At 53.4% G+C, this 13,941-nt stretch overlaps 1 protein-coding gene across 10 annotated transcripts in view; it reads right to left on the bottom strand.

Moving 5' to 3' along the window:
• FHAD1 (forkhead associated phosphopeptide binding domain 1) overlaps positions 1-13,941 on the bottom strand; it is a 113,461-nt gene that overhangs the window by 74,119 nt on the left and 25,401 nt on the right. For 9 of the 10 annotated variants that reach the window (XR_004903070.1, XR_004903071.1, XR_004903073.1 and 6 more), the window contains exons 4-6: positions 9,304-9,571; positions 3,343-3,452; positions 220-453 (exon numbers count right to left, since the gene is read on the bottom strand). Coding sequence is in view for 2 of the 10 variants with exons in the window: in XM_028513170.2 (XP_028368971.1) it covers positions 220-453; positions 3,343-3,452; positions 9,304-9,571 (612 nt within the window). In the remaining 8 variants the exon portion in view is untranslated. The remainder of the gene's footprint in view (positions 1-219; positions 454-3,342; positions 3,453-9,303; positions 9,572-13,941) is intronic. The other variant, XR_004903077.1, reaches the window with a different exon arrangement.

Below are 13,941 nucleotides of genomic sequence, written 5' to 3'. Positions count from 1 at the left end.
ACACGGAGGGTGCTTCATCGGAGTCCCTATTGTTCTCGCTGGGCCAGAAGCCTGCCAGTCTCTGACCTCGGGGCTGGGTGCTCTTACCCGCCACGCTGTGCTGACCACCCCTCTCTGGCTCTCTGGGCAGCTCCCCCCAGCTTTCCTCAGGCCCCACCTGAGACCTGTCCCCCTGTGTCCTCCCTCCAAAGCCTCGGTCAACTCGTCTCAGAGTCCTACCTGGCTTTTCAGGTTCTGGATCTCTCTCTGTGGGTCGTCGACGTCTTCACCCGAACCCGGAAACTTCTGCGAGGCCGCCCGCTCGCTCCTGGAGGCGGTGGCGTCCAGCAGCTTCTGGCTCAGGCTGGCCAGCTCGGTCTGCAGGCTGAAGATCACGGCGTCTTTGTACTTGGACTCGAGCTCGAAATCCGAGAGGCGGGTGATCTCTTTCCCCAGCAGCAGAATCAGCTCGTCCTGCGTGGGGGCCGGGTGGGACGTTTTATGAGGTGCGGGCCTGGGGGCAGGGCGAAGCCCACTCAGACACGCACGGGGGGGGGGAGGGGAAGAGTGGCAAGAGTGGCGCCCTTGTTTTTGGAAGGTGAGAGGTGAGGGCAGGCGGGGGAGCGGGGAGGCCGGCGTTCAAGGCTCTCCCGGTCACTTGGAAAACCTCACGGAGACAAGAGTTTGGCTAAAATGATCCCCTTGTGTCTGGACTCCTGTGAATGGACACTTTATGCCTCACAGGTACCAAAACGTTCCTTTCTCCTAAAAATTATACTTTCGTACTGAGAACACCATCCTATTGGGAACTTCTGCTGCTAGAAAGTTTATTTATCCTATATTTTTTAACTTTATAATATTCAGCCCAATACACTGGGGACCTAGGGAAGGTAATTAGAAAAATGACATGCTATTCGACCGCATTCTGCTTATAATGAAGGCTATTTTTTAACTTCAAAAAACGTAATATATGCTGAAATATTTCCTGTCTCTTTCTACTCTCCTGGTATTCCCTGCCTCTTTTGGTTATTCACGTAAAAATTTATTCAGGAAACGGGATCTGGAAGGTAAATGAGGCAGGAAAGGTGATTTATTTATGTGGGCTCGTGGGAACTCTGGGTGGAAAAAAAATCCCTGGCCACCTTTCCCCACAGGTATAATTAGCCCAGTCCTCCATCCCTCTGAAGGAAAAAGTTCTGCAGCCAAAGAACTTGGGAGGCTTTTCCCCAAAGGAAAAAAAAGTCCCCAGAACTTGTCACCAGAAGTCATCAATAAAATGTCCTCAAGACTGAAAAACCAATTCCCAGATGGATTTGCAAATGCAGCTACCGAATTTCTGTTTTTAAAGGAATTTCTGCTCTCCCAACAATTTTCCGCTGGTTGGACGGGGGTAAGTGGGCAATTTCCGGGCCAGCTTGTTGCCATTTCCGGGCCGGGCAGCTGTCGGAGCAGCCGCACAATCTATCGGCTCCCTGACCCAGGGAAGCACGGGGTCACGGGGGAGCCTGTGTGGCACGGCCCACTGCTGCCGAGGGTCTTTCTGTGGGTCTCTTGTGGCAAGATGCCAAGGGGCGTGTCGTACGCTCTGTACCCCGGGCAGCCTCCCTTGTTTCACCCCATGGAAAGGCACCCAAAGCCTCCCTGCTCAGCCAGGTGCTCATTCATGATTCATGCAACAAACATTTACTGAGCAGCTACTACGTGCCAGGCCGTGTGCTGGGCGCTGGAGTCTAAGGAAGCCTGCAGGGTGTGGCGTCCAGCTGTGGTTTCTGGCTTTCGAGGGAGGACCCCGCCCTTCCTTGAGGGAGAGCTCCCCCTTCTGTGTGGCTTTGGTAAGGCTAGAAATCCTGAGCCTGCTGCTTCCTGTCCCACCGCCCCATGCGCATGTGACTCAGGGGAGCTTTCTCGGAGATGTCGCTTGTCAATTACAGAGGGAAAGGATCCGACTTCTTTGGGGTCATAAGCTTTAAATGTGTAGCCTCGGTTGCTTGAGTTTGGCTTTTCCAGCACGCGAAGCCGGCCTGCTATCGAAAGCCAAAACTGAGGGCAACAGGGGAGAGGTGGGTAGTGATGACATCATTTGAGCCCCTGGATCTAGCCATGCCTGAAGCCAGAAGGCATTTACATTTTCCAGTAAGAGGAGCCAATAAGGGCTTTTATGTTTTTTGGCTTAAGCCAATTTGTCCACTGTCACTTGTAGTTGAAGGAGTCCTTGCGAGTCAGGGCATCAATGGCTCATACAAAGAAAAACAATGTAAGTGTGGTTACACTGTATCTCCAGTTTATCAGCTGGGGCGGATTGAAAAATGGCTCCCAATGCTTTTCAGCTTTTGCCCTCCAGAGGTGGAGTCCCTTTCCCCCGCCCTCTCCATCTGGGCCCGCCCTGCTTTGAACAGCTGATGTTGGGCACTGTCTACGCAAGGTCTTAAGAGGCCATCGGCCGCCTGTGGCTCCACGAGTGAGTCCAGGGGACAGCGGAACCTTCCAGGTCAACCTGGGAAATAAGGAAGTGCTGATCTAAGGCATTAGGTGCTGGTGTGGCTTGTTATACAGCAGTGGGTAACCAATTTGCCATCTGAGCCCGGCTTCTCACCTTGCTACCACATTTCTCAAAGTCTGGTCCCAGGGCACCCGCGTCAAAACCTCCCGAGTCTCATCAGAACCCCGGGTGGTTCCCTTCCTCATGGACTCCGAGCAGGGCTGCCGGCCCACACCCTGGGCCTTCGAGGACAGCAAGACACCTCACGACTGCTTCTTTCAGGATCACGTTCAGGTTGTGTCTAGGGGGGAAATCAACCTGGACCATTCCCAGGATGGCTTGGATTCGCCTGCTCTGGCTTCGATCCTGTTTCACGCACTGAACCTCTCTGGCTCTCTCTTCCCACTCAGCCCTCTCAGACCTCAGTGCTCGCCTCTTCCTGCCAGGAAACATGATTTTCCCCACCACCGTCCATCCCTCGCGGCTGACCAGTTACTAGGTTTGAACTCCAACACTGCCCCTCACCCTGTGCAACCTTGGGCCAGTGCCTTAACCTCTCTGAGCGCCAGTTCCCTCCTCTGTGAAGTGAGGGTGAAAAAAATCGATTTTGTAGATGGTGAAGATTTACGAGTTAATTGCCTGTCGAGTGCCTAGGACACGGTCCAGCACACAGTAGGTGTTCAACACATTGTGGGTGCAGATATTGTTCCTCGGGATAAAATGAGCAGTTCTCAAAGTTTTGGTTGATGTCCTGGCAGTGAGAAGTGGCTCCTTGGAAGCAGTAAGTACAAGGAACCCTTCTAGAACCAGAGTCAGTGGCAGTCCCTCCACGGTCCTGCTTGCTGCTTCAGCCGCTCTGTCCTCACCCCGAGCCCCCTCCTCACCTTGTCCTGCGGGCCCAGGTCCTGGTCCACATAAACCTCCACGGAAGGGCCTGCCCCGGGAAGGCCCCCGGCCCCCGACTGCTCCGACAGTTCATCGGCGTTGGTCCACACTAAGGCGAGATCAACAGAGAGCAGGGGGGAGAGCGTGAGTTCCCTGAGGTCCCAAGGAATCTTCTCAGACTAATCTTCCCATTCATTGTCCTACGTCTTATGTAATTAACAAGCGACAAAGCGGTGTATCTGTTTTGCCGAGCGGTGTAACCGCCTCGGTCCTCCTCCCCAGTGTCAGCTGTGCTGGTGCACTCCGATGTGTCTCTCTCCGCACTTTTTCCTGTGCCACATCGGAGCCCATGACCTGGGTGGGTCATTTCCTCTCTCTAATCCTAAATTTCCATATATACAATTTAGGGATGCTAACAGCTTCTGTTATAAAGGGCTATTTGAGGATCTAATGAAATGATGAGGTAGAGGAGGGGCTGGCAAACTATGACCCTACGGATAAATCTGGCCCTCTGCCTGTTTGTGCGAATAAAGTTTTATTGGAACACGGCCACAGCTGCACATGTGCACACTGTCTGTGGCTGAACCCACTGCGACGGCAGAGTTGAGCAGCAGTGACAGGGACCTGATAGCCCACAAAAACCGAAATGTTCACTCTCTGGCTCTTCATGGAGAAAGCTTCCTGCCCTTGGTCTAGCATTTAGCATGAAATGTTAGCTATTTTTATTGCAATAAAACAAGAGAAATGTGTTATATTGCAGGGATTTTCCCCCGGCTTGCTTTTTCACTTGACAATACATCAAAGATACCTCCCCTCTGTCAGTACTGATCGGTATACTGCGTTCTTTTCATAGTGGCTTTGTGGTCCTTGCACTGATGTCCCTGAATGTATTTAACTAGAATCTACTTGATGGATACTTGTTTTGGTTTTCCTGATTTTTCATCCTCACTCCAGGACAGCCTTATTGGTTTTAGAGAGAGGAAAAGGGAGGGAAAGGGCGGGGGGGACATCGACGTGAGAGAGAAGCATCCATCGGTTGCCTCTCACACACGCTCTGACCGGGGATGGAACCTGCAACCTTGGCATGTGTCCTGACCCGGACTCCATCCCATGACCTTTCGGTTTACAGGATGACGGTGCTCTGACCAACTGAGCCCCCCCCAAATGTACCCCAGTATTACCAGGGCCATTTAAATGACCTCCAGGGGCTCTGGCATCGTTGGGTTTGGGGACCCCACTCTGTCTCACAGCAAACAGACCCCAGTGCCTTCGCATCGGCACCGAATGAGTTTTTTTTTTGGTGTAGAGACTTTTGAAAGGCTTTCTGTGCTTCTGCTTTTGAGCCCACTGGGCTCGGAGCGCTGTATTTTAAATTTCCAACCGACTGTGATTTATGGGTGCATGCTTGTTTCTTTGTGAAGTGAGAGATCGAATCTATGGTTTTCTAGGGTAATGAAGCCTTAATGAGTGTTCCCACGAGCCATTCATGAAGCACGCCCCATCGCAGTTGTGGGCATTTTTCAATCCTTTGTTCATTTTGATTCTACACTTTTTCCTTGACCCACGTCAGAGCCGGTGATGTCCCTCCAGGGTGAGAGGAGCAGACCCTTCTCGGTTGTGCCCAACGTGCTTTCCCCGCGGGGCAGACGCATCCAAAGTTAGACACCACCTGGGGCAGCCGGACCTTGGGTCACGTCCCGTCCCCGCCTGACACTGCTCTTTTAATGTGGTCTGGAGCCGTGTTCCCTTCTGTTCTCCTTCTGTCTCCCTCCCCAGTCTCTGGAGGCAGCTGCCTCTCCGGTGGCAGGAGGGGTAAGTGCTGAACAGAGTAAGGGGGCCACTGAAGGGAACCCCATGGACCTGTTCCAGCAGCCTCCCGTGCCCCCCTCCACCTCCCCAGCTAAAAACGCCAGCTACATCATGCGATTTTAATTTTTCCAGTAGTCACATAAAAAAGGTAAAAAGAAGAGATGAAATGAATTTTAATGATATATTTTATTTAATGCAATATATAAAAATATTATTTCAACATGTACCCAAAACAAAAATATTGAGGTATTTTTATTTTTTAAATCTTCACATGAGAATATATTTACTGATGTTTTTAGAGAGAGAGGAAAGTGGGGAGAGAGATACAGAGAAACACTGATGTGAGAGAGAAACACCATTGGTTGCCTCCTGTATACACCCTGACTGGGGATTGAACCTGCAACCTAGGTACGTCCTTGACTGGGAATCAAACCCACAACCTTTTGGTGTATGGGACAACACTCCAACCAACTGAGCCATAATGGCCAGGGCAAAGAACCAAGCTTTGTTAAGAGAGGCAAGGGTTTTCTTAGAACCCTAAAAACATAGGTGTTTTTTTTTTTAAATCCAGAGCCAGCTTGGAGGACTGGAGCATAGAGTTTGCTCCAAAGCATGGAGCAGAGAGACCCAGAGTCTGACACTGGGGAGTTTCTACCATGCAAAGAGGAAAGCCCTTCCCTGGGGCAGGGCAGAGAGAGTCAGGGGAACGAGGGTGAGTTTGAAGACAGATGAGATGTGTGTGTGTGGGGCGGGGGGGGGGGCTGTAGTAATAAAGCCCAGGCAGATGTGAGGGCCTCTAAGCCACAGGACTCCTCTTGCTCCTCCTGGAGGGGAATTACACCCCACAGAGAGGCCCCAGGTTCAACGTGACGCTGGAGAGACAGGTGGCGACACCCACTGGTTGCAGTGGGAAAATTAAAATGGCCGAGTGACACAAGGAAAGAAAGAAAAAAAAGGAGCTCGTGAGTCCCGCAATAAAAGAATGAATTAGAAAACCTCTCAATAGGTTCCTGTAACAGGAACGAATAAAAGAACAAACTAAAAATATCACAATAAAAAGGAACAGACTCCAAACATGGAGGACAAAAAAAAAAAGAATGAATCTCAAAAATATTGTATGGAGTGAAAAAAGCCTTTCAAACAAGAACTCATACTACATGATTCTGTTTACTTGAGATTTTCTAGAACAGGAGTATCTAATCCATGGTGGAAGGAGAGCTCAGAAGAAACATGTGGGCACGGCTTTGGCCGAAGAGGGTGAACCCCAGTAGGAACCACTGCCAACCGGACGGACGGAGACAGACTCACAAAAGTAAAAGCAGCTTTCGGACTCCCAAGTTCCTCCCCGCAGGTGGGAAGCAGATGACAACCCTGTGCAGCTGCGGGCCTGCGACACCTGTCATGGAAAGGGCAGGGTGACTCCGAGGGCAGAACCCAGGGACCAGGGTGTGGAACCCAGAGCTGTGGTCAGTCACGCCTGGGCAAGTGTGGGGCTGAAGCCTAATCAAGAAACTGCTAACGCTTTTCTGGGTGGATTTCAGAACTGCTTTGGGCCGGCGACTCCCGCATGTTTCCTGTTTCTCTCCTTTTGTTGCAAGAGGAGTGTCCGCAGCGGTTCGCGATGTCTGTCCCTCCCACGCACGCTGGGTGCGAGGGACAGACAACTGGTCTCTGTGGTCCACGGGTCTTCAGGTTGCCGGGAAGCAACCTGCGGTATTTGCCGCTGAACTTAAGAAACTACACCCGGGAGCCCCATCTATACCTGGACTCGATTTGGATGAGGTTCTGGAATTCGAGCTGGAGCTGTGATGAGGTGCGACTTCTGGGGGCCTTGGGAGAGGCTGGGGAGGGGGTGCATCACTGGGGACCAGCGGGCAGAGTGTCGTAGCCAGCCTCTGAGATGACGGCCGGTAGTTCTTGCCCCCTGGTACTCAGGCCCGTGCGTCCTCTTCTCCACACTGGGTACGGCTGACTGTGTGACCCACAGGATTTGCAGAAGGGACAGAGAGCGACTTTGGAGGCTTGGTCACGAGAGATGTTGCAGTTCCCATCTTGCCGTCTTGGATCACTCGCTCAGGGGAGCCAGCTGCCAGGTCACAAGGACACTCAGCAGCTTTTCAGAGACATCTTGTGGTGCGAGACCAAGGCCTCCTGCCGACAGCCGTGTGCATGCTCCATCTGGGAAGCAGACTCTCCAGCCCCAGGCGAGCCTTCAGGGGGCGGCAGCCTGGGCCAGCAGCCTGACTGCAAACTGACTCGAGACTGTGCAACACACACAGCCGCCCTCCTGAGACGTTCCCGGATCCCCAACCTACAGACACTATGTAATGTTGGGGGCCACTCTGTGTGGTTTCCGAGACCATGGCCCCACGAGAGAGCAAGCCCTGGGAGCGACCAGCAAGTCCCCCTGGAAAACCAGGTAATGCAGGTGGCAGACATGACCCAACCCTTGGTGTGACCCAGGGTTCCCATGGGAATCAGGCCTGATAAATACATTGTATCCTTGGAGGCGTGTTCTGCTTTGTATGGCCCTGGTGATATAAACCGGATGTTTAAGTCCGGGCATAAGGAGTGAGCTCCTTATCTCATGAAACACGTCTTGCAGACCCTCTGGCGTCAGCATGACTCACAGACCCTGACCTGAGGCAGATCTCTGTGCTCCCTCAGCTGTTATCTCTGGATGACACCTGTGTCTGTGTGACCATGGCCTTTGACACTGATTGATGAGCCATGCATGCATGCTGTGCACCCCTACACACACCATTCCCGATAAAAGCCGTTTCAGAGAAGGGCTCGGGGCGTTCCCCACTAGAGGGACTTGCCACCCCCTTTCCCGCCGGAGCAGCAAGACTGTGTCCAGGATGACTTGTTTACCATCCAAGATGGACGGGAGGATTCTGCGGGTTGGCGTTCCTCCCACAATATGAGACTTTTTTTTTTTTTTTTTTTACTTTAGGCTGCTACATTTTGGGAGACTATTAATGCAGCCATTGATACCTAATATATGTTGCATATTAATTTTACATAAAAGAGACAAAAACTGTTGAACTCTAGTTAATGGTATATATGCTCAAATATATAGGGGGGAGATGACAGGTGTGTGCACTTTATTTTGAAAAGTATCAAAAACTAAGGAGGATTGAAGGCCGGACAGAAGAACGGACAGACAGACGCGACGAAGAGCACAGCAATCTGTGGGCAGCAGAACTGGACGGGGCTCCCTGAAACACTCTTTTTACTCTGCTCTATGCTTGAGAGTTTCCGTATTGGAGTACTGGGGGGAGTGGCTGAGTGAGTCCTTGCCCCGGGTGGCAGGTGCCTGAGGGCTCATCCGACGACGGTGATGATGATGTGAAGTGTAGAGAGGCATGACCTTTACTTCTCCATTTGTGCATTTCACAGTGATAATCAGTATTTGCATGGCCGAGGGATGTGACAGGGCGAATGTTCCCGAGTGACCCGGGGACTCAGAGGCGGCCAGGGCTGGGACTCAGAGACAGAGGACAGGACCTTGACCCCAGGAGCCATGGAGAAAACGCCAGGGACTGAGCCAGCCCAGCTACCCTGCTGGTGACGCTGGTGAGGCTGAGGGACAGGGACACGCAGGAGGCCTCGCCCCCAGATGCCATGAGGCCTTCCCAGGGGGAGGGCACGGGGGAAGGGACCTGGAGGGCTGTGTGTCCCCGAAGTGACCAGGCTGTGGCTGACAGTCACTAGTACCACCAGCCTTAAATCTGATGGGAAAACCTCAGGTGAGACTGAATCTGTCACCTCTGGGGCAGGAGTTCTCCTCCATAAGCCTCAGCTCCTCTCACCTGTAAAATGGTGATGAAGTATTTAAAAGCCTCCTAAGGCAAGGGCATTTCTGCACCCCTGAGTCCAAGTGTATACATTTACATCCTCCTGTACACTCACTTGTATGGACATCCCCCCCCAGCCCCCCAGAGGTACCGACATGGGCAGAGCACAAAGTCCAGAGGGATTTGCACCCAACAGTCCACAGGGGGGATCGGGTGACTGTTTTCTTACCATTTTTTTTTCACCACTGACCATGTCCCACTTTAGAATCAGAGAAAATGAGCCAACAGCCAGACCTGTCCCCCAGGCTGTGAGCCCCTCCCCAAGCCACCCGTGGAAGCGCCTGCGAATACCTTGCCTAATGATGGGCGATGGGTAGGTGCCATCCACCACGAAGGAGAACATCTTCCCGCTGGCACTCACTGGCCGCTTGTGGGAGGCGGGCGGGGCCCGGGTGGGCCGGGGGAAGCCCTGCGACCAGCTCTTCTGCACTGGCGTTGGCCAGATGCCGGGGTGGAAGGGCATCCGTGGCGGAAAGGGCGACTGGTTCGGCTGCTGTGCGGCCTGAGGGGGCTGTGGCTTTGGCCAAGGCGCTGGGCCCCTCACCCACGGGAAGGAGGCCTGCGAGGGTAGACAAAAGGGTCAGGGGAGGTTGCAATCAGCTGGGGTGGTCTCCACCCCTGTGTCCCAGCCACACAGTTGCAGCCTTAGGTCTCGGCTTATAAGTCACTCCCCTTGGGGAGCCCTGCCTGACTCCCCCCGAGTTTGGGGCAGTGGTCCCTGCTGTGGGTCGCACCGCACACTCTTGCACCACATTTATTGGGTGCGGCCTCCGTGCCAGGCACCTTGCCGAGAGGTCCCGGTGCACGACCTCATGTAATTCACCTGACCTCTGTGATGAGGCTGAGGCTGAGTGAGACCTGGTGACCTTCCCATGCTCCTAGCTTTGCTGGTGAGCTGCTGAGCTGGCAGAACGTCCCCTGTAGGAGGATAAGGCCTTCCCGTCTATCTTGCTCACTGAGCACCCTCAGCACCCAGAACAAACGCCTGGCACTCGCAGACAGGCCCTCGAGTGCCAGATGGAACCATGAATGACAATGCCCTTCGACGGCAGCCCAGCTCGCCGGGACCCCACAGCCTGTGTCCCTTCTGTCCACGCTGCCTGTGTCTCCGGCACCTCTAACCCACCCATCCCCTGATGCCGAGAGCTCTGGAACAGCAGGGACCCCGACGGTCTCTCCACCTTTGACCCTCAACACCCACCACTTCTGATTCTGGGCAGATGCTCCATAAATATGTAGCCAGGGAAGCTCTTTGACCCTCGGGGAAATGTTTGTAGCTACTTAGGATGGAGAGCACATCAAAACCCATCTAACCGGGCAGAGGCAGAAGCCGGTGCCAGGTGAGAGGCGCCGACACCTGGCTTTTGTCTTGGTTTAATGCTTGATGCCCGTTTCTCCCTGTGTCTAGTGGTTAAACAATAATTATCGTTTATTGCACGTCACTATCTATTCCTCACAATAGCCCTTCAGGGCGGGGCTTCTTATCTCTGTTTTACTGTGTGGCTAAGAGAGGGGATGGGGGTCAAGGTCTGATGACCTCTCTCTCTCCGTCCTTGTCTCTCCTTTTTTCTCCTTTTGCTTTCAGCCTCTCTTGTCTGTCTCTCTCCCTTTCTCTCCCCTCCTCTCTCTCCCAATGCTCTTAACAGAAAAAACACAGTTCCGAGCCAGAAGCTGGGTCCCAAGGCTTGCCACCTATGTAGGGCCACCTGGTGATTCTCCCCAGGGTCTCATCTCTCCTTCTGCAGATGGGAGGGAGTCTGAGCTCAGAGGCGCACAGTGAGAATCGGGACAGAGCGCTTCCACAGTAGGAGCACCGGTGGACAGGCCCTCCTGTACCCTCCCGGAAGGGACCTCCGCTGACTCGGGCTCCTGACCGATCCCTTAGCGACGCTCTGTCTCAGGCAAGTCAAGAGTCCCCCTGAAGACCCTTTTGGAGAGAGCGGGAACAGTGTTGAGGGAAGTCAAGCTCCAGCTGCCTGGGGACGTCGGTCCCAGCCTTCACGGTGACACTGGCCCACTTTAAGCCTGTCTCAGGAGCCGGCTTGGCCGTGCTCCAGAACTCTGTGACCCTCCTGCAGGTTTGGATTTCTCTCCATGGTAACATCGCAGGCTCTCCACCTGTGCTTCCTTCCTTCCTTGACTCTCCGAAGCTGCTCCTGGCCTCCATCCACCCTGCCCCTCCCTGCCCCTCCTCTGGGGCTGTCTTGCCTCAATAACTCCCAGAACCTTTTCCCACTGGTTTGGTAAAGGCTTACTGAATGCATGGGCTGGAGGTGATGAGGGGCAAATTCTAATGTGTTTTACCCCCACCTGCTAGACAACAAGCCTGGAGACTACTGGTAGGGTGGAGGAATTCCCTTTCATGCTGGGCGCTCAGGTATATGTGCCTCGCCCTCAACTGACTGCAAAGGTGCTAAAGAAAGGGGTCACGTCGCATGCCTCAAGTGCTCCACTTGTGTAGTGGACAGGCGGGTACCTACTCAGCTCTTGGGAGATTCTGGGGAACCGCACTCCCTCGCTCCACTCATTGTTGTGGGCGGGGCTAAGCAATCAGCCAATCACATTCTCTGGCCATAGTGATTGGTTCAGCAGTGGAACGTGGGATCCAATGAGAGCCGAGGAGACCCAGAGAGACTTGGCTGGATACCTGGATCTGGAGTGACCTTGTGGGACTTGAGAATGTAGCCAGCGGGAGGGAGTGGAGCTGAGACACGGAGAGAGGGAAGCTGTTTGCTGTGATCGATAACATATAATAAACTTCTTAGCATTTTAGCCATTTTGAAGTACGGTATGTAGTTCAGTAGTGCTGTAGGGCAGATCTCCAGAATGCTTTCATCTTGCAGAACTGAAACTCGAGTCCCACTAAACCACTCCCATTTCCCCTCCCGCAGCCCCTGGCAATCACCACTCTGCCAGCCTGTCTCTGCGGCAGGCTGTAGCCCAGTCCAGCCAGTAGCGGACCTGGCTACTCCAGGTGCCTCAGATAACACGGGCTTCCACAGTGTTTGTCTGTCGGTGACAATGCACACTGGCCTCACGGTTCGTCCGTGTTGCAACCTGTGTCAGAATTTCTTTCTAAGGCTGAATAATACTCCGCGGTGTGCATGTGCTGCATTCTGTTTATTCTATCCGTTCAGCATCCATCCACACACGGGGTGTTTCCCCCTCTTCGCTCCTGGGAATGGGCTGCTGTGAACACGGGGGGGCCAGTAAGGAAGCTGGTTTTGAGCTCCGGCTGGGGTTCTGCCCTGAGCCGCTCAGCCTGGTGAGGCTGGCTAGAGCAGGTGGTGGCTCAGACAGGAGCACACGGAGCTCCTAACAACAGGGTCCCTAAAGGGGGAGGCGCCAAAGGTGTGTAAATGCCACAGAGACTTTCAAGGGTAATTTGGGTTCAAACATTAAAATTAAAGTTTCGTTTTCCTCTAAGGCTTATGGATGGAGGGTGGCTTTAGTTGGAAGGTTAAACTTGGTTTTCTGTAGTCAGCAGGCCTGCTCTGTCACAGGTGAGCAAGGTCAAGGTTTCCTCAGACATTACTGCTGGTAACTACGAGGAAACAGGGAGGGGGGAGAGAAAACAGGAGTCACACTGCAAGCTATCTCTGGGCTGTGCCCACATTATGGTGTCGATGGGGCTTGGGGTCAAGGTCAGTTATTGACAAGTCTGTTTTTTTAGAAACATAAGTGAAAATGGAACAGACTGACAGCTGTCAGAGGGAAGAGGGGAGGGGGCACTGGATGAAAGGTGGCGAAGGGGTCAGCCGGAGAACACACATGCTGACCCACGGACGCAGACAACAGTGTGGTGGTGGCAGGAGAGAAGGGACGTGGGGGCGGGGGGAGGCGGGCAAAGGGGCGGGGGAGTGGGGACATCTGTAGTAGTGTCAACAATAAAAATAAAGGAAAAAAAACATGCTAATGCCCTTTCTTTTCTCTCCCCCCCTTCTGTTATCTGTGGTATATTGCTTGGTTGGTTTTCATGTTTTGTTTTTGAGGGAGCATATGTTATATTCCTGATTTCTTCTACACTCTCTGTAAAACAGCAGGCTGTCAAGCACCTGGATCAACCGTGACCGTGCCCACTGCTGAATCTGTATCAGCTTAGACAAACACAGGTCAATCAATGATTTACTCAGGAAGTCACGATCCATTTTTTTCAGAGTATGTTCTTTGTGTTATCACACTGATATCTGCTTCTAGCCCTGTCAAGGGCGTGGGTTGAAGGGGACACCCTAAAGAAATCGAGGACGTTTGCACACATGCATTTTGCTGGGAAGCCCCAGAGGCCGGGTAGAAGGTGGGGAAGCAGACACTGCCCCTCGCAGCGCTCGTCCCGGGCTCTGCTATTTGTGAGAAAACACTGGTACGTCACAGCTGTGGACCGCCATGCAGCGAAGGCACATGGACGCCAGGGACTGTGCTGTGTGCCTAACATACGTGGCTTCACCGATCCCTGGCACAACCATGGGGCGGGGGGAGCACCTTTACTCCCACAGTGTGGAGTGAGAAACTGAAGCTCAGAGAGGTTAAGGGGCTTGCCCGAGGTCCCACAGCCCGGAAGCGGTGATATTGTTTGACCCCCAATCAAAGGGTGGAGACGTTCAAAGGACACAGCAGCCAACCTGGTCCAGGTCTGGGTCATCGGGAAACGGCATCCGGAGGAAGGTGTTGCTGTCACAAGGCCGCCATCATCCAGGCCCCACGAAGGGCCCCTCCATTAATGAGAGCTTAGAGGGTGCGTGCACAAACGTCTCTCAACCTAGGGACACCCAAGAGCGGTTTTGAAATGGGGGGGGGGGGTCCTGCAGGGAAAGCCCCTCCCCGGAAAGGCTGGGGGGGGCGCAGGCCAAGGGGACATTTGCGCAGCTGCCTGTAGTCACTCGGGGAAAGCAGTGAGATGCTACCACATGTAGGAGTTGGAGTGCAAGAAAT

Source organism: Phyllostomus discolor, chromosome 5 (genome assembly GCF_004126475.2).
Source record: "Phyllostomus discolor isolate MPI-MPIP mPhyDis1 chromosome 5, mPhyDis1.pri.v3, whole genome shotgun sequence".
In the NCBI taxonomy this organism is placed as follows: domain Eukaryota; kingdom Metazoa; phylum Chordata; class Mammalia; order Chiroptera; family Phyllostomidae; genus Phyllostomus; species Phyllostomus discolor.
Note: the sequence above shows the minus strand (reverse complement) of the source record. Positions and strands in the feature narration are given on the sequence as shown.